We start from the raw sequence: 26,439 nt of genomic DNA, 5'->3' as shown, positions 1-26,439 counted from the left end.
GTTTATAATGCTTGTTAGAGTGACATATGCCACAAAAGGGAGTCGGAGAACGAAGACAGTAAAAGTGTAGGGCTTTGCTGTAGTATAAAGGTAACATTTATGTAGTGTGAGGGCTAGTGCAGCAGGCTTAATTTTCAGTTAGCTGAAGTAAGCCTGAGGGTTTGACCTAGAGGTCAAATAAGTGTATACTCTCATACTATGGTCACAAACAAGTTAACTGCAGAAATACAGCACACAACAGAATTGCTTAAATAAATTTAAAATAGATGTTTAGGTGTTTTTGCAACTAACAACTATGGAAATAATTGTATTAATGCAAATGATTTATTAAGGACTTAGCTGACTCAAACAGCTTTCTGACTACGGACATAAGTTAAGTGTGGTCACATGGAACACCACACGTGAACAAAGGTAGGGCCCACATTTATTATGGTCAAATCTGGCCATAGATCTGTATGGGCTATATACCTTAGAGGTACAGGAGATTGAAATATTTGCTTAAATCCTTGGGTGCACTGCATTTGCCAACCAGCATCAACTGGATCAGGACTTGCTCACTGAAGGGCTCTACTGAATGATTTTGTCTATTGTTGTTTTCCGTGAATCTTAGGAATATGTTCATAACCCTACAAGCTCTCTCTTTAGTTGTAGCTTGATGTTGTTTGGCTATATTAACAAGTGGACTTATTTGGATGTTACGTAAAGCATTTACCTACATCTTATGTAGAACTGCTTGGGAAAACTGTGGGGTAGTAAAATAGCGTACCTTTCCAATTTCATACACAGAGCAGGCTACATGTAGAAAAAGCAGAAGTATCAATAAATATTTCTGTTCTTTATTTGGAAAGAAGCAGGAGGATTATACTAATATTAGACAAGGATATTGAAATAAGTTCCAATCCACGAGTAATTAAGAAGGATGTTAAACAATTATCTACAAGAAAAACATTGTTAAAAACACGTCTGGGTAACTTGCACCCTCAAGGAGTTGGCTGAGATCTTTGGCCCACTATTGTTAATTTTCCAATAAATACTGGCATAGAGGGAAAATTCCAGAAGACAGCTACTGTTGTGCAACTATTCAAAAAGGGCAAGTAGGGTGATGCGGGTACTTATAGGACAGTTTGCCCATCATCAATCCCCGCTAAAATAATTTTTTTGGGGGGGGGGGGGGGAGGGAATCTGAATACCATTAGTTCTATAGAAAAAAGGTCCTGTAATACCAAATTCCATTCTTTGATGAGATTACTTCCTTTATCAGTGAAACTTGTAACTGTGTTAATGTAATAACCTTAAACTTTTGTAAGGCATTTAAATTAGGTCTTTGACTTAGGCAGAGTAATTACTCTTTTCTGGAGTCACTCTTATTCTGCAATACAGCATCCACAGAAGGAGTTATAACAGTATAATTATTTCACTACACTTATGCCAGTCAATTTTCCCATGTAGGCACATCCTTAGTACTGTACAAAAATGATTAAAAAATTAGCTCTATTGAATATCAATAAAACCCATGGTAAATGGAGTAAGAACTGGCTAATAAAAATTAAAAAAGCCTCAGTAATGGGGGATTTCAATTGTCCCCACATTGAGTAGGTACATGTCACCTCAGGACAGGATGCAGAGATAAAGTTTGACACCTTAAATGATTGCTTCTTGGAGCAGCTAGCCCTGGAACCCACAAAAGGAGAGGCAATTCTTGATTTAGTCCTAAGTGGCAAACAGGATCTGGTCCAAGAGGTGACTAAAGCTGGACTGCTTGGTAACAGTGACCATAATATAATTAAATTTAATATCCCTGTGGTGGGGAAACCACCACAACAGCCCAACACAGTAGAATTTAATTTCAGAAAGGGGGACTACACAAAAATGAGGAAGTTAAACAGAAATTAAAAGGTACAGTGCTAAAAGTGAAATCCCCGCAAGCTGCATGGAAACTTTTTAAAGACACCATAATAGAAGCTCAACTTAAATGTAAACCCCAAATTAAAAAACAAACATAGTAAGAGGATCAAAGAAGAGCCACTGTGGCTAAACAAAAGTTAAAGAAGCAGTCAGAGGAAAAAAAGGCATCCTTTAAAAAGTAGAAGTTAAAGTCTAGTGAGGAAAATAGAAATGAGCATAAACTCTGGCAAATGCAGTGTAAAAATATAATTAGGAAGGCCAAAAAAATTTGAAGAACAGCTAACCAAAGACTAAAAAAAAATTGCTATTACTTTTTGAAGTACCTCAAAAGCAGGAAGCCTGCTAAACAAACAGTGGGGCTACTGGACAATCAAGATGCTAAAGGAGCACTCAAGGACAATAAGGCCATTGCAGAGAAATGAAATGAATTGAATTATTTGCATCGGTCTTCCCAGCTGAGGATGTGAGGGAGATTCCCAAAACTGAGCCATTCTTTTTAGGTGACAAATCTGAGGAACTGTCCCAGATTGAGGTGTCAATAGAGGAGGGTTTGGAATAAATTGATAAACTAAACAGTAATAAGTCACCAGGACCAGCTGGTATTCACCCCAGAGTTCTGAAGGAACTCAAAATGTGAAATTGCAAACTAATTGTAGTTTGTAACCTACCATTTAAATCAGCTTCTGTACCAAATGACTGGAGGATAGCTAATGTGACGCCAATTTTTAAAAAGGGCTCCAGAGTGGATCCCAGCAATTACAGGACAGTAAGCCTGACTTCAGTACTGGGCAAACTGGTTGAAACTATAGTGAACAAAATTGTCAGATACAGAGATGAAGGAAGAGTCAACATGGTTTTTGTAAAGGGAAATCATGTCTCGGCAATCTACTAGAATTCTTTGAGGGGGTCAACAAGCATGTGGACAAGGGTGATCCAGTGGATATAGTGTACTTAGATTTTCAGAAAGCCTTTGACAAGGTCCCTCAGCAAAGGCTCTAAGCAAAGAAAGCGGTCATGGGATAAGAGGGAAGGTCCTCTCATGGATTGTTAACTAGTTAAAAGATAGGAAACAAAGGGTAGGAATAAATGGCCAGTTTTCAGAATGGAAAGGGGTAAATAGTGGTGTCCCCCACGGGTCTGTACTGGGACCAGTCCTATTCAACATATTCATAAATGAATTGGAAAAGGGGGTAAACCATGAGGTGGCAAAATTTGCAGATGATACAAAACTACTCAAGATAGTTATGTCCCAGGCAGACTGCGAAGAGCTACAAAAGGATCTCAAAACTGGGGGACTGGGCAACAAAATGGCAGATGAAATTCAATGTTGATAAAAGCAAAGTAATGCACATTGGAAAACAATCTCAACTATACCTGTAAAATGATGGAGTCTAAATTGGCTGCTACTACGCAAGACAGAGCTTGGAGTCATTGTGGATAGTTCTCTGAAAACATCCACTCAATGTGCAGTGGCAGTCAAAAAAGCAAACCGAATGTTGGGAATCATTAAAAAAGGGATAGATGAGTCAGAAAATACCATATTGCCTCTATATAAATCCATGGTACACCCACATCTTGAATACTCTGTGCAGATGTGGTCGCCCCATCTCAAAAAAAGTTATTGGAATTGGAAAAGCTTCAGATAAGGGCAACAAAAATGATTAGGGGTATGGAATGGCTGCCATATGAGGAGCGATTAATAAGACTGGGACTTTTCATCTTGAAAAAGATGACTAATGGGGGATATGACAGAGGTCTATAAAACCATGACTGGTGTGGAGAAAGTAAATAAGGAAGTGTTATTTACTGCTTCTCATAACACAAGAATGAGAGGTCACCAAATGAAACAAACAGGCAGCAGGTTTCAAACAAAAAGGAACTATTCTTCACACAATGCACAGTCAACCTGTGGAACTCCTTGCCAGGGGACATTGTGAAAGCCAAGACTAACAGGGTTCAGAAAAGAACTAGATAAGTTCATGAAGGATAGGTCCATCAATGGCTATTAGCCAGGACAGGCAGGGGTGGTGTTGCTCACCTCGGTTTGGCATAAGCTGGGAATGGGCAACAGGGGATGGATCACTTGATTACCTGTTCTGTTCATTCCCTCTGGGGCACCTTGCATTGCCTCTGTCAGAAGACAGGATACTGGGCTAGAGGGACCTTTCGTCTGACCTAGTATGGCCGTTATGTTCTAATAGATCTCAACAAGTAGTTGTCAATAGGAAATCGTTGACTGGTGGAGTTTCTATTGGGGTTCCACAGGGATTGGTACTAAGTCTGATGCTATTCAACATTTCATCAGTGATCTGGAACCAAATATAAAAATCACAATTTTAATAGATGACAAAGATTGGCAGAGCAGTAAACAATGATGACAGGGTAGTGAAACAGACCCATCCAGATACCTCAGTAAGCTGGACCTATTCAAACAAAATGCATTTTAATACAGTCAAGTACAAGGTCATACATCTGTGAACAAAGAATACAGGCCATACCTATAAAACGGGGGACCACGCTGGAGGGTAGTCACTCTGCAAAGGACTCAGTCATAGTAACAAGCAACTAAACATGAACTTCCACTGCACTGCTGTGGCAAGAAAGGCTAATGTGATACCTGATGTATCAACAGGGGAGTAGTAGTTGTGAGATCTTGCCTCCGTGTATGGCTTTGGTACCCATACTGGAATACTGTGCCAATTCTGGTGCCCATCTTTGCAAAAAGGACGTTGAAAAAAAAAATGTAGAGGACGCACAAGAGAGCTACAAACATTATTTCAGGGCTGGAAAAATGCCTGAGCTCTTTGCCTTTCACTGTAAATTTGTTTAGTTTACCAAAAAGATTGAGAGGTGACAATTCTAGTCTAAAAAGTACCTTCGAAGGGAGAAAACACATGGTTCTAAAAGACACTCTAATTTGACACAGATGGGCATAAAAAGGACCAGTAGCTGGAAACTGCAGCCAAATTCACATTAGACAAATTTTAACGGTGAGGTTGATTAACGATTAGAACTACCAACAACAGTTGTAGATTTGCCCTCTCTTCAGGTCTTCAAATTAAGATTGGATGCCTTTCTGGAAGTTATACTTTAGTGAAACAAATTATTTGATTCAATATAGGGGTAACCAGTGAAATATAGGTGGCCAGACTAGATGATCTAGTGGTGTCTTCTGGCTTTAAATTCTTGACTCTCGGGCGGGGGGCGGTGGTGAAGGGAGGAATTGATCTATGTACGTCGACTTCAGCTACTTACCGCGGTGTCTTCACTGCGATGTGTCGATGGGAGACGCTCTCCTGTCAAGTCCCCTTGCGCTTCTCGTTGATGCGGAGTACTGGAGTTGATGCTAGAACGATTGGTGGTTGATTTATCGTGTTTGTACTAGACATGATAAATATCGACCCCCACTGGATCGATTGCTGCCCATTGATCCAGCCGGTAGCGTAGACAGGCCCTCTGGCTCCTGCATCCCTGGGTGAGAGGACTAAATACGGTGCAAGGTATAGGGTGGGTAAGTGCGTAAAGCAGCCCATTCCCCTGTCTACTGCAAACTCAGGAAGCAGCAAGTACAGTCCAAAACAAAACCTGCAGAATTTACGGCCTATGGGATCACATGAGGAATGTACATTTACAGTGCGTATGTCTCAAATTAGACTTTAAATGCTGAGGTTCTGACAATTTCTTGCAGATTAAAGAGCCTCTGGTCCTCTTCATAAGAGCAAGGTCATATCCTGATGCACTTGTCCGAATTGCCTCTCCTTTCTACCCCACTATGGTGCAACATTCTGGGCATTAGATGCTGTTCTCCAATCCAGAGGTGGCCACATTTCAGCCGCTGGTGGTATATGCAAACAACTGGAAAGTACTTCATGATCCATGAATATGAGAAGTGCTATGTACATGATTCTAAATCACTTTAATTTCCTTCAGAGGTCAGTGATGCACACAGACATGAGTCAATACAAACATTACACACACAAACCCTGGATTCTCACCCATACTTTATTATACACATTTACACTTCACTAATAAAAATCTGTACACTTCACATTACAGTATGTCCTAGCCACCAGCTAGCTAGCTAACACTGGGACACAGACGTGGCCTGAGACTGCTGCCCTAGAACAGGCAGTGGGGGCTGCTCTTCCTTTCCAGAGAAGTTTCTTCAGCTTACACTTATCAGAGAGGACACTGTTTTCCATGTAGATGAGCCAGGACAGTGGAACAGGCCTCAGCAAGAATCCTGCCTGCATTCAGCTCTTCCCCTGTTCTGTGAGATGGGCAGGCATGGTGCTCACGCCTTGCCTCCTGCTTACAGCCTTATTTCTTCATCTTCATGTCAGCCTCAATGGCACAGCGACGCCCTCGGGTTCCCCCATCCTAATCAAATGCAAACAAAAGGAAAAAAGGTCTAGTATTAGCAAGGATGGAAAACGCTTCCTTCCCTACTCAAGGAACTGGGAAACTGCACAGATGGAAGACAAAGCTCTCTGCTTACTGGAAGCTAGGGGAGGGAAGTACACTGCAGTCTGCTGTAAGATAGGCAGGGGAGACTTCCTTGAAGACCTTCCTACAAGAGTCAATGTGGGTCTAAATATATGAAGTCCCACTGGGGACTCAGAATCCCAAAGCCTCTATGGTCTACTGAAAGCAGGAAGAGACAAAAAAGTTCAGCTGCTTCTCACCTGGAGAGACAGGCTTTTTGGGGCCAATACAGTGCTGCTTTTTATTATGTGAAACATTCCAGATGAGCTGTTCAAGTGGGAAGAGGGGACTGCGGGCTAACATACCTGACCAGCTGCTCATCCCTATAGGAAGTGTTCCTCCAGCTTGGTGACCCTGGCTCTAGCTCCCTAGCTTCTCCGCACAGCTACTCTCCATGAGTGCAGGGCAACTGGAGGGCTTCTTCTCATCGGATCCCTCTCCCTCTGGCTGACAAGCATTTCAGCAGAGGCAGCATCTCTATCTAACAGATGTGTGAGAAAACAAACCCTCAAAACTTCTGTTCCTTTCCTGGGAGCTCAGGCCCTTGAGCAGGGAAGTGCTTTTCCAGGCTCTCCCAAATGAGCCGAGAGGCACAGCAGAGGTGCCTATAGAGGACTGTGGTTGCGTCCGGATCCATGAAACAAAGATCAGAGTAGATCCCCCTAGTCCTGTAGCCTGCTCTCAGTGCACACTGTCCTGGATGGGAGGAGGAGGGCTCCTATATAGGCATGAACAGGGTGTGAAGTGTATAAGAATCTGCAGTGCTGCATTTGACCCATTGTAATAATTTGGGATCTAGCAGGCCAATCCCAATGGGGAGCTCAACTGGGGAAGAGTGCATAAAGTTTATTAAATGTTCCAGTCTCCCCTAAAAAAAAGCGTATAGGAAAAGGTACGAAACTGAGACAAAGACTGAATTAGTCTAAACAAAAAGGCCAACTGTATTATCATCATCATGTTTGGTAAACAAGAGTTTGGGACTGGAAATCAATAGACCAAAATCGATGTGTGGGAAATTAGGCCTAAGTGGTGTACAAGACCACCAGGGTACCAGATATTCCGCCCATCACTCCCTCTTGGGTCCTTCAAAAAGGACAGACAATGGGGAGAATCAAGGTGGCTGGCTGAAGTACCAGTGGACTGGTTGGCGCTTCATCATCATGGCTGCTGCCACCACCACCGTTTCCTAGAACCCACTGTTACGCCTGTGTCATCTTGATCCTGAGGGGTGTCCTGATCAGACCTGGCTAGAGAGAGGGACCCAGATTACACAGACCTCCACCGGCTCCAGCTAAATCCTAAATCCCACCTGCTACGGGAGGTTTTGGTTCCTTTTGCCACTCCTCTCCTCAGGTATCCTTATCCTTTTCCACCTTATTTCTTCTCTTTCCTATCCATCTCCTTTTGTCTTTTGTTTAACAGACTGGCTTCGCCGGCGAAGACTGCGTGTTTTGTAACACTGCGATCAAAGGGAGCTAAGAGCAATGCCCTAAACAGCCCAACAGAGGTACAAGTTTGCCAGGTTTTGGAATGGTTGATAAGGCCACATGCAGGGCCTGTGTTTCTCTAGCAGAGAAGCAGCAAGTCAGAGTCAGCACCAGAAGCTGCATTTCCAGAGAGGCTGGTTCACATAATGATCATAGAGCTATTCTAACCAGTGTCTCCATGCATCCAGCATCTGAGTATTTGACCCTCTTTTGACTTTGCTGTTCTTTTCTCTCTCTCCCCACGTGTCTTGTTCCAAAGCAAACAGCATCGGACTTTAAAAGACAATTACCACCATTCTTTAATACCATATAAAAGACTGGCAGTTTTCCTTAAACACTCTAGTGCTAAAGGGAAAGGGAATAGGGGATACTGTTAAACTGACAGCCCTACCTAATACTTCACATGTTTTTCCTTCTTTATTGCATCTTTAGTAAAATGTTAAAAAGATTTTTAATGAACTAAGGTGGCGAAGGTCTCTGTTACACCCCAAGCCTTGTGTAACTGTTTAATGTTGTACTATGACAGGGTCCCTTTAACACAGGGGTAGGCAACCTGCGGCACGCAAGCTGATTGTCAGTGGCACTCACACTGCCTGAGTCCTGGCCACCGATCCAGGGGGCTCTGCATTTTAAATTTAATTTTAAATGAAGCTTCTTAAACCTTTTAAAAACCTTATTTACTTTACATACAATAGTTTAGTTATGTATTAGAGACTTATAGAAAGAGACCTTCTAAAAATGTTAAAAATGTATTACTGGCGCACAAAACCTTAAATTGGAGTGAATAAATGAAGACTTGGCACATGGCCACTGAAAGGTTGCTGATCCCTGCTTTAACACCTTTGACTCTCTGGGCCCACATATTCCACAGAAAACAGCACAACAGATCTGTCTTCCCATTTACGTGGGGAGAAACTAAGACAAAAATCATGGGAGAAAAGGGAAGTAGATGACTGTGCTGCAACCCCGCAAACCAGAAGGAAAGGCAAAAGCCGCTCCTTACCCTGAGGACCATGGGATTGAGAAGTCTCTTATTCGATGACCCTAGATGTACATCCACTAGTTTAATGCATTGCTACAATGCCACAGATTCTGTGACAGTGCCACAATCCCCCAGACAAGGAGCCAGCAATACCTTCCAACTCAGTTACCTACCGCAGTCACTCAATACTTACAAAGAGAGAGAGAAGGAAGGCAGGAGAGCCCATGGGGACGCTGTCCTGTCAAAAGGCCAAAGAGATTTACTGATCAGATTGCACAGATATGAACATGCAAACACCCTACAGAAGCCACACAACCTGCATGCTCATAAAGGCAGAGAAGCAGGCACCCGGAAGTTTCCCTCCTGCAAGATATCACACAGAAACAAATAATTAGGGGAAAAAGGACGGACCAGCAAGTGAGGATTCTGTGACAGCAAGAACACTAGGACAGGAATTTCCCTTCACTCCACCATGTCGTTTCCAATCAAGGTCTGCTGTGTCCCAACACCACTTTGGAGCTCTGTGCACTCAGCCTCTATTTCCCACAGCAGCTATGTAGCTCCCAGATGACAGGATACATCAGTTACTACCATATGAAATGATTTAATCAAGACTGGATGCCTAGCTAAGATACACATTACTTCAGCAACAAGTTAAGCTTGATGCAAGAATTATTGGGTGAGGTTCTCTGGCCTGCGTTACACACGAGATCAGACTAGATGATCACAACAGTCTCTTCTGGACCTAAAAATCGGCAAACCAGACCATCCAAGGGAAGGACACTGGAGCATTTCTCCAGTTCTTGATTCTCCACCCCAATCTCCCTGCCAGACAGGGACTCCTCCAAACCACCCCCTGCTTCTTTAAGGTTCCGATTACTACTTTAATACAGACAAAAGGACAGAACTATCACAATTGCTGGGGTGATTCACAAAAGTTGTCTCTGTGGTAACCTACAGCTGCCACTTCTAAACTCTAACTGAAGGTCACATTTCCAGAGAGGTTTGTTCACATAAGGATCTCGGAGCTAGTCTAACCCCAACTGCATTCACGCACCCCAGGGTCTGATTAGGTGACCCTCTTTTGCAGCTCAGTAGGATCCTCCTGAAGGAATCACTCTCACACAAAAGCATAAATCACCAGCCTCCTTTTCCCCCTCACCTTCTCTGAAGCATCTTGTTTCCGAGTGGAATCTCGCCCACGCAGGCTCTTTGCACTGATCCCGGACTCTGATGTCTGCATGATCAGCTGCGTGGCCAGAAATTGCTGCATGAAACCACATATTCAGTTATGGTATCAAGTGAAACAAGCTCAGTTAGTGGCATTACTCCCACAAACCATAAGGTCGAGAATGACCACTTTGGAGGAGACTTCAATTTCTAGTTTGCTTCTCATCATAAGCTCCCCCCAGCCCTAAAGAGCTACAAGTCATTCTGAGGGAGAGTAAAAAAGCCACACAAACTCATCAAGTTAACTTTAACTATCAGCTGGGACTTGCCAACCCAGTGGGAAATTCTAGAGGGCACAAAAAAGCAGCAGGCACTCAGAGCCAAGTAACCTCTTCCTACAGACCTGCTCAGTACCTCCCATATCAACCAGTGCATAAGTTCTGTTCAACACTGCCCTCAGCTCAAGCCTTTACCTGGATCTGCTCCAAGACATCTCGCTGCATCTCCACAGCCATGTGGTATACATCATGGTCAGAGCTGTTGTACATGACTGCATTCTGGAACATCAGCATAATGTCACGCTGGAACTCAGCTGTGGTTCGGATCAGCCCATTCTCAATATTTTTCTTAATGGTAGATAAATCCATTGGCCTGTGAATGAAATGCAGTTAGAAGCAGCAGTAAGAAAAACTAACATGGTCTATCCTCCACAACTCTTCTCTTCCCGAGAAGCTTGGTCTAGATAATTAGTCCTGCCACGAGAGCAGGGGACTGGACTCGGTGATCTCTCGAGCTTCCTCCCAGTTCTATGATTCTATGTCAGGAGTCCAATAACTCCAGCTAGTCTGTCTAGCACCATCATGGTCAAACAGGCCTTCCCTGACATCAATGGTTCTAGACTCAGGACAGGAAGTGAGATGACATGCCATCTTCTGAATGGGTTCAAAGAGAGCGTTAATCCTTAGCAACACGGGCTGTTCTGTGGGGTGCCCAACAGAGGTGTTTGCTCCTGGCATTAATGGGAGGGGAGCTAGTGCAGAGCCCACAGATGGTGCACGAGGCACTGCTTGAGCTGGCAGGTGGTTCTAGTAATATATTTGAAGAGACAGTTACCTGGCAGGATGTAGATGACAGCAGATTAGCTCTTTAAAGGAGCTGAGGGGTGTGTGTGGGGGGGTGTCGCTAACCCATCATGGGGATGGTATGAGGAGGCTGCCTATAATGGCATATGGCTCATCCACAATTGCTAACTGCAAGTATCTCCAGTGGCTGGAGACAGCATACTGGCGGGGGGGGGGGGGGGGGGGGGCAGGCCTCTGAATTACTACAAAGAATTCTTTACCAGATGTCTGGCTGGTGGGCCTTGCCACATGCTCAGGGTCTAAGTGATTGCCCTATTTGGGGTAGGAAGGAATTTTTCCCCAGATTGGCAGAGACCCTGAGCGGTTGTCACCCCCCTCTGCAGGGTGGGCATGGGTCACTTGCAGGTTTGAACTAGAGTAAATGGTGAATTCTCTGTAACTTGGAGTCTTTAAATCAAGACTTGAGGATTCAAATAGCTTGGCCAGAATTTATGGGCCCATTACAGAAGTGGGTAGATGAGGTTCTGTGACCTCCGATGTGCAGGCGAGACTAGATGATGAAAATAAATGTACAGACTAAGGCCAGCAGGGACTAAGTTGGGACAGGAGGGCAACAGCCATTTACTGTACCACTGACACTGTTCTGAACACAACTGCTGTGCACCCCATCCAGTCGGAGAACACAGACTCTTCTGTAAATGAAGATGTACCTGTCCTGGGGAAGCCTTTTTCTCACTGACTGACAATGGTAATGAGCTTCTTTTCCCACCTTGCAATCTGACTGCGTGCTGAGGCTTAGTAATCCCCTGCCAGAGACTCCAATACAGACATTGGAAACAGAATCTGACGGCAACGACAGCTGGGCCACTTACCTCTGCACAATACTGTGGTAGCCTGGTGCTATATCATCGGTCACAGGCTGTAGGAAGACATTGGCATATCTGCAGGGAGAAGAAGGCAACTGTGAGCAGTCAGTCTCCTCGCTGGTAACAGAGTGAACCCCTGGTCTGAGGGTGGAGCATGCTCTGCCAGACAGAACCACTAAGCATTTGTTTCACACACAGATGCCCTTCTGGTCAACCACCACCAGACAGATGTGGGGAGTGGAGAGTCCCCCACCCAAGCACTAGTGGAGACCAACCTGGGGAACAAGAGAGCAAATAATTCCCCTCTTCAGCTTGCTGGGCACAGGCCCCGACTTCCTACCAGTCCACACGGGATCAAGTTCACTTACCTGTGATTGGCTGCTGCTCTCCAAACTAGCATAATAGCTTTTTTCCAGATCTTCTGGGCTTGAATCGCTTCCTGGTCCTCACTGCAAACAGAGCTAAGAAGAAAAGGAGGACTGTCAGAGTGGGATGCACTGGAGCCCCTAGCCAAATACACAGGGTCATTGCCAGGTGCAAGACTTCCTTCAACAAGCTCCAATGTTGCATTGCGGCAGCAGCCTAATTTCAGTCAGCCCTGGATCTACCCACATTGCTCCATGCAAGCCAAAGGAAAGGAAGCCACACCTGTCTCCTGTGAGCTGGCTCGATGGAGTTGTCTGCACAATGCTCCTGGGAGTAAGGAGACCACAGGAGCCAGACAGATCAGCAGCCAATCAGCCAGCAACACATAGAAATGAGATAATCCCATACTCTTTCCCCAGCATAGACTGAGATTTGCATTGTGGGTGGCTGAAGGTTTCACTGATACTCACAACTGCGAGGAGGCAGGGCTGCTGGGGATGGAATCAGCTAGCGTGTGTGACTGCAAAGGTGCATTATGGATACTGAAGCCATCATCACTCTCACTCACGGGCGGCTCATTATCCATTTCCGATAGGTACCCCTCACCCTGGTCTTCCTCCTTGGGTTCCTCCAGACTGGCAGCCTCACTGGCACCATCCTCATCATCATCTTCACCCTGAGCATCCTGAGATATAAGATCAAATTCCATCAATTTAACCTAATCAAAATGCAGCTATCAGTAACAATGCCTGTGTCACAGCCTCCAAAAGATTACTGTTTCAGTAAGCAGAGTGGAGCCCTGTATCACAGCTGCTAGCCAGTTCTAGGGGCATTTGCACAAACACTGAAATCCTTGCCACAAAGCATTACAAGGGCCTAGAGTGAGTCCCTCTAAGCTACAGATATCAGATGCAGATACATACTGGCGCCCTCTCCTACTGGGGGGGCGGGCGGAGAACGCGGCGCCCACTGGTTTTCCTATCCACTGTGTGGGAGCTGAGAGGCAGCAGCAACATAACGGTATCAAACTCATTTTAACCACTGGACTCAAGTAGTTCAAGGCCATTTACCTTCCCAAAAACAGCTCGGGTCTCTTCCTTCATCGACTCTGGGAGGAAAAGACAGAGCAAAATTTTCATTTCCAGGAGCAGTTTTTAGAACTTCCCCTCCTGCACCAGTACCCTCCCCTTCCAAATTAATTATTCCCTATTTCTGCATAGATTATCTTCACCCCATGCTGAACCAGACCACACTAGCTGAATGGACTTTAAAGTTGCAGGTAAAAGATATCCTAGCCCAGTTAAATTACCTGACAGCTCAAATTTGTGCTGAACATCAGCCTGTGAGGAGTCGTCACTTGCATTTAGGACATGTGGAGGGGATGAATCATCATCAGGCGATATCTGGAGGGAACAGAAATGCACAAATTTAAGTATCTCACTACCCCAAACCCAGTCCCAGACAGACAGTGGGTTTTCACAGAATGCCACGACAACAGCAATTCTGCACATGGACTGGCAGCAGACAGCGCAAAAATCTACTTATTATACATTGAGGGCTTCAAAGATCAGCACAGCAATAGTCATAACCCACAAGGAAAGTCACTACTCTGCTCCAAGCGTACTCACTGAAGAGACATCTCCAGAGAAGGAATGGACCCCTAGGTTTGAACTGCTTTTCCTTGCCTGCCAACGGTTACCTGCTTTCAACCATACCAGTCCAACACAGCCTCCCCACCTATGTACCTCTATCTTCACCGTACTGTGTGTTGCTGCTTCTCCCTTGGTGGATTCTGTCTCCGTTTCAGAGTTCTCTCCCACAACAGCAGCTGCTTTCTGCTGCTCCTCTGTCTCTCGACTCCTGAGCTCAGGTGTTTCTGCTATTTGCATGGCTCCTGCAGAGTCCAATTCGTTCTGCTCCAGCTCTGCAGATTCTGTCTTTATTTCTGACCCCAGCTCCCCAATGCTTATTAGGTCTTGGATTTCCTTTGCCTCTGGTTCGTCACAGTCTCGCCTCTCCTGCTTCACAGTCACTGCCACATGGGGGATCTGTGCCTGTTTCTCGTGGTCCTGCTGAATCGGATGCTCCCATGGGCCAGTCAAGGCCTGAGGGTCATCAGTCTCTTCACAGAAAGACAAAGCAGCTTCAACTGCTGCTACATCCAGGACTTCAGGATGGTCATCTACCTTTACCAAAACAAAGACAGCAGCACAAGCAAAGGTCAGCAAGGAGAGCAGAACCCCTGCACTGGTTCAGCCAGAGAGCCCTTCCCACCCCAAATACATCTCTATCTAACAGGCCAGGGCCACAGTGACCCAGCGCTGAGGAAGCTGCAATGGCTGCATCAGTTTAATTCCTAAACAATAAACCAGCATGCATGGGCAGCGGGTATCATAGGTATGGGTAGGCTGTGCCTCCCCAAACAGCCTAACATGGCCCCACCCACGGTCCACCCGCAGGCCAGGCCCCTTCTTCCTGCGGTTCCCAACGCTCTGCTCTGGCTGGCCTGCCTTCCGCAGGGATTCAGGGTGGCTGGGGCTGTGCCTGGCCTGGTGCTCTGGAGCCTTGCCCCTGGCTGCCCAGCGCTGGGGGCTGTGTGGGAGTGCTCTGGCTCTTGAAGGGGAAGGGGGGGCAGAAGGGGAGGGCCTAGCGCCCCCCCCCCCCCCAATGGCTGGGTCACCGGCTGCCCATGCTAACATGGCTTCCCAAAACCGTATGAGCTGGCTGTTAAAACAGGGGTATTAAGGAGCTGGGAAGAGCCATTACTGAGAAGACATTAACAGGTCCTGACACCCATGGACAGGCCACATATATTGTGTCTTCAGATGGGTAACTCCCACTTTGGGCCAAGTACATCACAGATTGCTAGCAACGATTTAAGGCTCCCTACTAGCCACTCAGTACCAGGTTCCTTGGTCTTGTCAAGTACTGAATGATATGGAGAAATGAGATTCACCTGCCTGTACTTGTGGCCCAGGAGACTCCTTGGCAGAGCTTGGGGCCTTCACGCTCAGAAACATGGGGTTTCCGGGACTACACAGTGCTAGTAGCACTTATCTGTTTGCCTGTCTGGGATCTGTTCCCCATTCAATGTTGGTGCCAGCTGAAACCCAAGGGTTTCCTCTGAGTGCAACACCACATTACACAGCTGTTGCCAGCATACTAGGGGGTTGCCAGGGGACTGGAATTTAATAACTTGGACAGAGAGGGAGGAAACAGGCAGGTGAAGATTGTTGAATGAGCAAGAAATACTTCCTAATCCTGCTTCTGTGTAACAACTGAGATAAATACATCCAGGCCCTGGAGAGAAATGCAGTTGGCTTCCCAGCCTGCTTTGACATTTACCTTGTCCTCAATGATGGCTATAATATCTCCAACAGTTTCAAAGTCCAGCTCTTCCCCAGTATAGGAGACTGCAATGTCCATCTTCTCAGCAAGATCCAGGTCTTCTTTCCCATCCATGCTGTGATCTTTGGAAGGCCCAGCAGCACTGCCAGTACCAGTACCCAGACACTCCTTCTTGATGGAATCAATGATCATGGAGATTTCACTGCTGTCCATAGACACCGTCACTGTGTGGGGATCAGACACTGCCTCCATGGAAACACAAGTGTCTGACTGGCTCACTGGATAAGGATAAGAGAGTGACAACTCAGAGACCAGTCAGGTGAAAGCCTGCCAGCATCAGTGACCATTAAGGTGGAAAAGAGCAGCAGCCTCTCTCACATAGCCCAAGCCCACCCACAGCAGTATGGCCAAAAAGGATAAAGACACACACAGGGCTATTTGCTTGCTACCCAATAATGGATGCAAATCAGGAACCTAGTTCTTACATCATGATCCAGCACACCATGCCAGCAGCCAGCCCACCCAGCATATTCCCTTGTAAACCCCATCTAGTGCCTCTCCTCAGGAACCCCAGCTTGGCCACCCATCTAGGAATCAGCTTTACATGCCCATGTTCCCTCGTCCCCTTCTGGGAACCAGCATCTGAGGTGAGGTAGAAGCCCCAGCTCACATCTCCCTATCTGTTTGAGCCTTTGGGAAGCGCTGCTTTCAAGTACTAAGCCACCCATGAGTGCGTAGTTCAGGAACGCACCTGTCGCTATGCTTTCTGGAGTTGCAGCTGGTGGCACAACGGATGGTGCTGACAGCGTGGGCATCATGGCAATGGTTGCCTGGGACACAGACTCTACAGGGGGTGGCAGGAGTTTAGCTGGAGGTTCGCTGGCAACAGCAGAGAAGGAAGCAAGAGGTGTGGTGAACTGTGCAGGACCAGCTTCTAGAAGCCGAGAAAGAGTAGGAGCACCTGACAGAGTACAAGAGGGAAAAAGCACATGAGCAAGAAGCAACAGCCATTGAGCTCTCCAATGCAATCACCAGACTTCACGGACTGACTGCTCCCTCCTGAGGCCAAGGTACTGTAAATGACCTATGGGCAGAGAGAGCCATGCTGGTAGACTGTGTCAGAAATGCATGACTCTAAGGTATGCAGTCTGAGCCAGAACCATGCAGAGACTATGGGAACACCATGAGTTTAGTGTAAAGAGACTGCAGAGGCTACACCACACATGCAAAAGATGTTAAGGGCCCTCTTTAAAAAACCTGCCGCAAACAGAGAGCCACATGGTGTGAACTAGGAAGAATGCAGTTCCTTGTGATCAGAGTGAGGGAAGAATAAAAGAGGGAGATTCTCTTTGCAAATTAGTTCTGACAGCTGCCTCCTGGTTCAAGGGCTGCTATGCATCTTAAGTCTTACTTCCAGCACGAATTTACTGAACCACTTCAGCTCCGATAGCAGGATTCAAAAGATCAGACATTCAGAAAGCAGAAGGAGAACATTCACATTGGATAGGATAAAACATGTATAAAAGGCATAACCTCTCCTGCTTCGGAAAGCAAGAGAAAACCAGTTAACTGGCCAAGGGCAGGAAGAAAGCTTCCCATGGACAGGTTGTTCTGTAACTGTTCACTGCAGATATTCTTGCACCTGTGTGTCTACCTGTTCACCTGGCCCTCAGCACCATGATATCCAAATGCCTCACAATAATTAGTGGGTTTTTTCCATCACAATACCTCGGAACTGAGGCAAAGGGCAGATTAAATGACTTGCCAAAGTTTACAAGAAATCCGTAGTTGAACCAGGTTTCCTATCTATTCGACCATCCTCCCTATCCTGAAGCTTCTGGTGTTGGCCATTGTTAGAGACAAGAGACCAGACTATAAGACCATGATCTGATCCAGCCTGGCAATTCCTATCATCCAATGCTTTTGCAGCTTCTTTCTCTGCCAGGATTAGAGTCATTTTAAAGAAAGCAAAGAGTGTCAATGAATTTCTTAATGGACTGTGATGAGCAGACAGCCTGGCTGTCTTTGGTCCCATCCTGAAAAGGGTTTATTATAGAACCGTCTATGAAACTATATTTCGCAGACCAAAGCCTCAGGTGCCCCAGAAGAGAGAACTATGAAGAGAGTCTGTGTGGGTTACCTGAAGCAGCAGGGGATGCAGGGACAGCACCAGATGCCAACTGCATTTCCCCACCATGCAGCACTGGAAGGACCCCTCCTACCTCCAGGAGGACTCCTGAGCTATTCATGTGACCAGAAGTCACTGCCATCTCGTTTTCACCAACCTGCCAAAGGAGGACACAGATGAAGCTCCTGGGCTGTAGACATGTTCACATCACTGATTCTCCCCTAGATATGCACCCCGTTAATATATCCACCAATCTGTGAATCAGAGCCTCTTCTACACATTTCAACCCAGTCCAGCCCCTGACTGAGGTGCATTTTGCTTTGACACACAAACATGGCTGGTTGAAATATTTGATTACAATCATTTGAAACAGATGCAATGTGGCTGTTGCCTTGGAAGTCAGATTGAGTGCATTATTTGCTGTGCTCTAGACCCTCTACCCAAGGATCCCAAACTGCTTTACAAATATCAGTATTTAATCTCACAATCCCTTAAGTGGCAGGGAAATAGCCTCACTTTGCAGATGGGAAAACTGAGGCAGTGAGAGGGGCAGTAACTGGCTCACTGTGTAACCTCGAGCAAATGACAGAGTTGAAAATAGATGCCAAATGGCATTGTTCATGCAAGAAACCCCCTGTAATACTTCAACTGCCACACGCCTTACCCGGTTTTCCCCATACCTTAAGTTGGCATACTGCTGGATGAGAACTCCAGAGAACAGCACGGAAGAGTTACCCAAGCCAACTGCATTTCTGCAAGTGGAGGGGACTGGAAGTGAGGCAGCAGCAACACCTGCCTCTCTGATTGAGGTGGTCCTACCCCTTTCTCTAAGCCTGTCACTTCTTTGTGAGCCAAACTTCTCCGCACCTGTCAGAAGTCCTCAGCCTCACTGGCCACCCATCTACATGAGGGACAGTTTTTAGAAGTTTCCCATATTAACACCTATTTAGCTCCACCAAGGTTAACATTAGGAACCAAAGCGGAGACAGGCTGATGACTCCATTTTCAGAACAGATCTAAGAGACAAATTACTGAAGAGTGTCAACAACTGGTTGTCCCTCTAATACTAGGGATCCCAACATCACTAACACCAGTAGGGTTGAACTGGTGTTAGCAACAGTGGTGATTTTAACAACTGTCTAGGCTATGGACATGAGCCATTGAGGGATAAGTCCAGGAAAGGACAAACCTGTCAATCCTGGTCTCAATTTTTATTTGCATAAAGGGCATTTGTTTGACCTCCCTACTTATAAGTTAACCTGATTTTTGTTGAAAATTAAAATTCAACTTTGGGCTGAGATGCGGACAAGCAGATACAGATACAAGGCCTCCAAGTAGACTAACTAGGGGTTCTGCTCTGATCTCCCTTCTGAGTGCAGTGTCACTCAATGGCAGTCTGCTACTCCAACTCTTCAGGTCCCAAAGGGGACAGTTTGCTTTCAGAGGGCTTGTCTTCACTACCAGGGTAAGTTGGCCTAAGTTACGCTACTCCAGCTATGTGAATAATGTAGCTGAAGTTGACGTAGCTTAGGTCGACTTATTGCGGTGTCCACACTGCGCTGTATCGACAGGAGAAGCTCTCCAGTCGACTTACCAAGAGGTGGAATATCAGGGTTGACCAGAAAGCGCTCTGCCATCGATTTAGTGGGCCTTCACTAGACCCGCTAAATCGACAACCGTTGCGTCGACTGCAGCAGCTGATAGCAAAGACAAGCCCTGAGTTACCCAACCTCTTTAGTCCTGAATTAACAGTACCACAAGGAAAAAGTTCCACCTTTGTGGCTCACAGGGTTTAATGACAGCTTTAGGATTTTCCCTGTGCTGGAATCTTCAAAAACTATCCAGATCTTGCAAGCCCTTTACAGCTCTCCTATTCAGTGCAAGAGTCTGAACCATAAATTCATCAGTATGCTTGTATATGTGAGCAGAGCGCTCCATACCAGCCTGGGGCTTGTGGGGAGGAGGCTGCCCTTCTTCAGTAGCTCCGAGAGCAGAGGAGAAGGAGGCGGAGTTGCTTTCTGTCCTAGTATCTTTTTCTGGGGTGAATCATCAGTGACTGGGGTTATGGGGGCATCCAGGGGAGCTGAGCCTGGAGGGGTGTCAGGGATCCCAATGAAGGAGGCAACTGGGGTGCTGGGCAATGTCCCTGGAGTTACCTGAGAAAGAGAAAAACCACACTGTTCAAAGCCACACCTTCACCATACTGACTAGACCCACTTATCCCTTCCCCCAAGGCCACTGACCCAGCACACCCCAGGGACCTGCTCCATTCATTCACTGCACCGCTCCAGGCATGTGCCTTCACCTTTTCACTCCCTGCCTTTGCCCCAGACCTGCTCCACTACCTCATCACAGACACTGAAGGGAATTTGTATCCTGGATGATACTGCACACTGGCCATACTACAGCACTAAGATAGGGCAAGGCAAGGGGCCCTCCCAAGCTGCACAGAGCTCCCCAGTCCCTGCTGCTTTCTCTCTTACCAGGGGAAGCATCCTTACCCCTGGGCTGGTCTCCTCCACAGCTTGCTGAGACAAGTCCCCCAGAGCATAGTCTCTTCCAGGGGAGGATGAACCTGCAGGAGAGCGGACCATCACACCGGTCAACCTTCGTGGGGGGTTCTTAACTGCCTGACGAGCTGGAAGAGAATGGAAAGGAAGTGAGACCCCAAGGCTCCAGCTGGGAAACTTCCTTGGAATCAGTTCTGCTTCTGGCCTAGCAAACACCACCAAATCAACCACTTCAGTTACAGTGATTGCCACAGAGTCACCTAATTCAACTCCTGCACCACAGCAAGGCTGACCATCATATGCCATCCCTAATGAATGGCTGATGGATCCCTGCTTTGAACCTGCCCAGTGGCAGGGTCTGCACAAGCTCCCCTAGCACTGGTTCCATGGCTGAACTGTCCCGAAAGCTACTAAGTTGTTCTGAATATTTAACCCATCTTTCTGCTGCTGCACCTTCAGGCATGAATGTAAGTTTTATCTTCCATGACTAGTGAGTCTTACTCCTGGTCTATTTCTAATATTCTTTATCAGGCCATTCTCCTGCTTCCCCTCAGGTGCCTTTTCTGCAAAGGAGTGCATCCAGCTCTCCCCCTTGCCTAATGGGGCATTTTTACTTTATGGGTTCCTCTTTCAACTCTCCTCATTTTGCACTTTTACAATACGGTGTTGAAAATTGCGTGCATCCCTCTTCCTCCTAACCAGCCTTAAATTCACCCCAGATTTTTTTTAAATAAGCAAGCGCTCCTGTGTGTGCATGTACGGGTGGGGGGAAGCAAACATAGTCCCATCTTACCCTGATAAGCAGCATCTGTAGCCTTCCTTTTCACCTCTGCCTCCTCTTCTTCCATTTTTTTCTTCCTGAACAAAGTAAACAAAGTACTTGGTGGCACAATGCCCCCGGGACCCAAAAGCCACCTGGTGCCTCCCCCAGGGCCAGCAGGTCAGATACCTGTTCCATAGTCTTCATATGTCAATGAGACGTCCCTCCTAGCTAAGGCCTGATTGCCCTGAGCAAAGGAGTAGTCAGGCTCCAGTCAGGGAATGAGAGACATTCCAGGGAGTCTCACTCATCTCTACACCCAAGATGATGCCAACAGGACACTGCAAGCCTGCACCAGGCTCCTTATGCCAATGCTGGAGAGCTCCAAGAGACACTCCATATTGGCTTGCGCTCCCATTCCAAATTTAACCCTTAAAAGCCAGAGCATCTGTCCAGCTTAGCTATTCCTCCCAAGCCTGGGAGTGCAATGACTGAAAGAGACAGAGAGAAGGGGGAATATCCCCAAGCCCAAGGGCTCTGAGAAGTACAATCTCAGGGGGAATTGGAACAGGGAAATAATAAGTTAACCCACACCACAATGTCATTGCACAGCTCCTCCAGTCTGCTATCCATGTGCCCAGCCTGGATCAGCTCTGCATCCTTCTTCAGCTGCCTGCAAACAGACACAGCGTCACCTCAGCTCCACACCAAGCCTGCAATGTACACCCTGCAGTTCCCTCTGCTGTAGTCACTCTCTCAGGGCAGCTTTGCTGTTCACAGCCTTCAGTCAGACCAGAGCCTGACCCCTCTAATATGTACCTATACTTCTCCTGTGTCTCCTTGATAACTTTCTTCAACTCCTCAACTCGTTCTGCTGTCAGTTTCCGTACGATGACATCTTCCACAGTTTCCACAACCTCTCCTTTCTCACCACGTTTTCTCCTACAGAACAAGGACAGGAAAATGATACAAGCACCAACCACAGGAACCCCCAGACCTCCTATAAACACCATCTGCTGCCCACACAACCCCACCACTCCAACCATGCCCTATCAGCTTCTTCCTTACCAACTAACCCGGTCCCCAGTTTACCTCTTCCCCTTCTTTTCCCAGAGAAAATACTGGAACTCACACTGCTCAAACACCCTCCTGCTGACCAAGCCAGGTCGCCTGTCTCTGACAGTGGCCAGCACCAAATGCTTCAGAAGGTGCAGAAAACCCCATCACAGGGCAAGTTTCTTCCTATCTTCAAACAAAAAGTGAATGATTCATACCATGAAGCAGGAGGGTTTGCCTTCCTGTCAAATTTTTACCCTAGCTAGTATAACTTCACATAAGATTCTTACTATCCATAAATGCTCAATCCCGCTCTTGAATTCTACTCTGTTTCAGTAACCTGTGCAGTGAGTTCCACATGCTAATTATGTGTAGCATTGAAAAAAAAAAGCGACTACTAGGAAATGTTTTCCCTCTAATTTCATTGTGTGTTAAGGGCCAGCATAAGCACCCTAGCTCAGAACTCGGGCCTATGACAAGCACAGACTGAAACGTTTCAGTCTGAACGGCTGTAGTGTTAGTATAGATGGAAAGAACAGGAGGTTCAGTTGCTCCTCCCTGCACAATCCCAAAATGCTATGAGTATATAAAGAGCAGCATATAGTGAGAAGTGGAAAAAGCTTGGTCTTTTATAATCCCAGATTCCTTTCTTATTCTGAACTGTAGTTTTATGCATACAGCTTTTGGTTTATATAGTCAATGCATGTGATCAAGACTTTTTTTGTATTAAAAAACAAAACTATTTGGGTGCAACACCAGTGCCATATTTTATGAAGTACACCCTTGTTTAATATTACTCTCTTACTGGGATGCATTGTGTTACATTATCTTTCTAACTGTGGACTGCAACTACCATAAAATGCTACTTTGGGGAGCTTTGCTGAGAATTCTGGCCAAGATAATTCAGGAGCTCCACAATGCGCTATATTATAAAGGTTGCAGGAAGTGATATATATGAATGAACAGTACCATTTCACGAATAAATGTTACAGTAACCAGTTACAGAAACTTTTAGATCTGAAAGGGTCTAGTCCTCTAAAGTAGGAAACTGGATGAACAGAAAGAGCATTCTAGGTGAATATTCCTATGCTTCCTTCTCAGCTGCTCCTCCCTTGGCAGCAGTCACCCTCCCTGCCCAGATATCACATCTAGATTTCCCTGTCCCTGCCTGCTCTTCCTTTAACAGTTCGGGCAAATGCACTGCCAGATAAACTGTTGAGCCCTTCAAGAGCTGTTGCAGAAACCACATGCCTCATCCTTTGCACTCACTTGGGGGTCTCTGTGGTCTCCAAAAGCTCCGAATACTGAGATGCACAGTGCTAGGGAAAAAACAAAGGGAGTTAGAGCACACAGAGAATAGTCATCGCAGACAATTCTATCAGCAAAGCTCATGTGGGCACTGGGCTCCCCTCTTCAAAGATCTATCACCCACTGAGTGTGTTCTCAGAGGTATGGATAGGGACACAGCTGCACACATTGGAGTCACATTTATGACTGCAAGTGGATTCAATGTACCAGGATTTCCTCCCACTCCCTGCTCCTGTCCATACTGATCTGCCAGAAGAAAAGCAGATTCCCCAGCCTCATAACGTATGCGTCTAAGAAGGGAAACACTACAGTTATGAGCAGCAGCTGCAGGATGTTCTCAGAGTTGGTACAGGCCAAGAATATCTCAAAGGTATTGGGTTGGCTAGAACTGGACCAAGACCAGTTCTTCATAGGACATAACTGGGACTAGAAAAATGACAATATTAAAAAAGTGACTCCCCATCTCCTCCAGATAAACACCTCCTCCCCTGATATCTCAAGTTACTGACCTTCAAGCAGCCATACCCCCAAAAGCCAGTCTTGGCAAGTTGTAGCCCCTTTCCAAAATTCAAAAGCCAGCATCTTACCTTCTGAGAGAACCAGTCAGGTGGGCGGCCTGGCTCTGCAAAGGGTTTGATAGCTCTGCTGACTGATACCCTGCAAGAAAGAGCAGGTAAATGACTGGAAACTTGCCTTCCTGTCCTCACCAAACACATGGCAGAAGGGTGCTAGCCTGTCTCACTACACATGCTATGGCCAAGTGAGCAATGTACAGAACTTTCCTAGCTACTTAAGAGTATAAGCTCTTTGGGAAAGGTACTGTCTTTGTACAAGACCTAGCACAATAGGGTGCTGGTCCCTGACTTGGGTCCTAGAGACTTTCGTAATACAAATAATAAGTTAGCTAGTGCATTCTTGGGAATTGTCCAGTTTTAGCCCTAGGACTGTTGAAGGTATCTGTCCATTTCCAAACAAACTAAAGCTTCCTTTGGAAGAAAGTGAGTTTCAGACTCCTGATAATACCCTAAGGACAACATTACACTCACTCTGCAAAAACATGCACAATCGAGGAAAAAACTATGGTAATAAGTAGGGCTGTCAATTAACTGCAGTTAACGCAAAAAAATTAATGATTAATCGCAATTTTAACCACACTATTAAATAACAGAATACCAATTGAAATGTATTAAATATTTTGGATGTTTCTCTACATTTTCATATATATTATGTTGTAACTGAAATCAAACTATATATTATTTTTGATTACTTCTTTTATCATTTTGACAGTGCAAATATTTGTAGTGTTTTTCAATTCACCTCATACAAGTACTGTAGTGCAATCTCTATTGTGGAAGTTGAACTTACAAATGTAGAATTATGTATAAAAAAAGCTGCTTTTAAAAATAAAACAATGCAAAATTTTAAATCCCGCAAGTCCACTCAGTCCTACTTCTTGTTCAGCCAATCACGAACACAAACAAGTTTGTTTACATTTACAGGAGATAATGCTGTCCTCTTCTTATCTACACATGTCCCCTGGAATGGTGGTTCAAGCCTGAAGGGACACATGAATATTTAGCGCATTTAGCGTGTAAATATCTTGCAATGCCAGTTGCAACAGTGCCATGAGAACGCCTGTTCTCACTTTAAGGTGGCATTGTAAACAAGAAGCAGACGCATTTTGTCTAAAAAATGTAAACAAACTTGTTTGTCTGAGCTATTGGCTGAACGAGTAGGACTGAGTGGACTTGCAGGCTTTAAAATTTTGCCTTGTTTTATTTTTGAACGCAGCTTTTTTTGTACATAATTCTACATTTGTAAGTTCAACTTCCATGATAAAAAGATTGCCCTACAGGAATTATATTAGGTGAACTGAAAAATACGATTGTTTTTGTTTTTTTACAATGCAAATTCTTGTGATCAAAAATAAATATAACGTGAGCACTGTACACTTCCTATTTTGTTGTAATTGAAATAAATATATTTGAAAATGAAAAAGCATCCAAAAGTATTTAAATAAATGGTATTCTATTATTGCTTAACAGTGCGATTAATCATGCAATTAATTTTCTTAATCGCTTGACAGCCCTAGTTACAAGTCTTGAAAGACACAGTTAATGGATCCAGCCAATTGCCGTGACGGATAGTTGTTCGATTCTCAACCCCCCTCTACTCTGCTTTCAGTCCTTCCCGGACATGGGCCCGCGGCTCAGTCACGACGGGTCCTTCCCCCCGTAGCGAAGAGCTCCAGGAGACGCTCTCCCTGCAGGCGCTGCGGCTGCAGCAGGAGGTTTGTGAACCGGGGCTCTGGTCCGTGTGAACTCTCCCAGCCCCACCGCGGGTCGGGTTCTGGAGCGAGCGGGGCAGCGGCGCGTGGGGCCGGCGCCCGGGAGGCGGATTTTAGCCGTGGAGAGACTCTCGCCGCTTACCAGTTCTGGTCCCCACTCCGCATGACCGAGGAGGCGAGGCAGAGCTTCTCCCGGACGGACCATGGCTCCGTGGGGCCGGCGCCCAGCAGCTTATGCTCTGCCAAGCAGAAGGGAAAGCTCAGGGTGCTGCTCCAGAGCCCCCGCCCCCCGAGTCTCTCCCCCTCTCCCTCCAGAGCCCCCGCCCCCCGAGTCTCTCCCCCTCTCCCTCCAGAGCCCCCGCCCCCCGAGTCTCTCCCCCTCTCCCTCCAGAGCCCCCGCCCCCCGAGTCTCTCCCCCTCTCCCTCCAGAGCCCCCGCCCCCCGAGTCTCTCCCCCCTCCCTCCAGAGCCCCCGCCCCATTCCACCCGGCCCCGGCCCCGCGCGCCGCGGCCCCGCAGGCGGCATCTCCCCGCCGCGCGCCCCTCACTCACTCCCCGTCCCGGCCGCCATTTTCCCCGACAGCCCCACCCCGGGAAGGGGGTGGAGCCAAGCGCAAAGCTCGCTGGGAAACACTCGCTCACCGGCCTGCGGGCGCCCATGGGCGGGTGGGAAATAAACGCGGTCACCTTGCCCCGCCCC

At 46.4% G+C, this 26,439-nt stretch overlaps 1 protein-coding gene across 4 annotated transcripts in view; it reads right to left on the bottom strand.

The window, feature by feature from the left end:
- BRD8 (bromodomain containing 8) overlaps positions 1–26,379 on the bottom strand; it is a 58,538-nt gene extending 32,159 nt beyond the window's left edge. The window contains exons 1-22 of one of the 4 annotated variants that reach the window (XM_074960100.1): positions 26,292–26,366; positions 25,883–25,979; positions 24,041–24,110; positions 23,415–23,464; positions 21,909–22,031; positions 21,682–21,762; positions 21,123–21,187; positions 20,321–20,457; positions 19,760–19,975; positions 17,832–17,976; positions 16,443–16,652; positions 15,689–15,969; positions 14,089–14,529; positions 13,653–13,746; positions 13,414–13,451; positions 12,814–13,028; positions 12,346–12,438; positions 11,984–12,052; positions 10,503–10,680; positions 10,022–10,126; positions 9,053–9,097; positions 5,894–6,285 (exon numbers count right to left, since the gene is read on the bottom strand). In XM_074960100.1, coding sequence (XP_074816201.1) covers positions 6,226–6,285; positions 9,053–9,097; positions 10,022–10,126; positions 10,503–10,680; positions 11,984–12,052; positions 12,346–12,438; positions 12,814–13,028; positions 13,414–13,451; positions 13,653–13,746; positions 14,089–14,529; positions 15,689–15,969; positions 16,443–16,652; positions 17,832–17,976; positions 19,760–19,975; positions 20,321–20,457; positions 21,123–21,187; positions 21,682–21,762; positions 21,909–22,031; positions 23,415–23,464; positions 24,041–24,110; positions 25,883–25,979; positions 26,292–26,310 — 2,832 coding nt within the window. In that variant the 5' untranslated portion in view covers positions 26,311–26,366 and the 3' untranslated portion in view covers positions 5,894–6,225. Of the gene's footprint in view, positions 1–5,893; positions 6,286–9,052; positions 9,098–10,021; positions 10,127–10,502; positions 10,681–11,983; positions 12,053–12,345; positions 12,439–12,813; positions 13,029–13,413; positions 13,452–13,652; positions 13,747–14,088; positions 14,530–15,688; positions 15,970–16,442; positions 16,653–17,831; positions 17,977–19,759; positions 19,976–20,320; positions 20,458–21,122; positions 21,188–21,681; positions 21,763–21,908; positions 22,032–23,414; positions 23,465–24,040; positions 24,111–25,882; positions 25,980–26,291 lie in introns of those variants that run through there. The other 3 variants (XM_074960101.1, XM_074960102.1, XM_074960104.1) reach the window with 3 other exon arrangements.
- Positions 26,380–26,439: the final 60 nt, after the last annotated feature.

This window comes from Natator depressus, chromosome 8 (assembly GCF_965152275.1).
Source record: "Natator depressus isolate rNatDep1 chromosome 8, rNatDep2.hap1, whole genome shotgun sequence".
NCBI lineage: Eukaryota > Metazoa > Chordata > Testudines > Cheloniidae > Natator > Natator depressus.
This window is presented reverse-complemented; position numbering and strand designations above follow the sequence as displayed.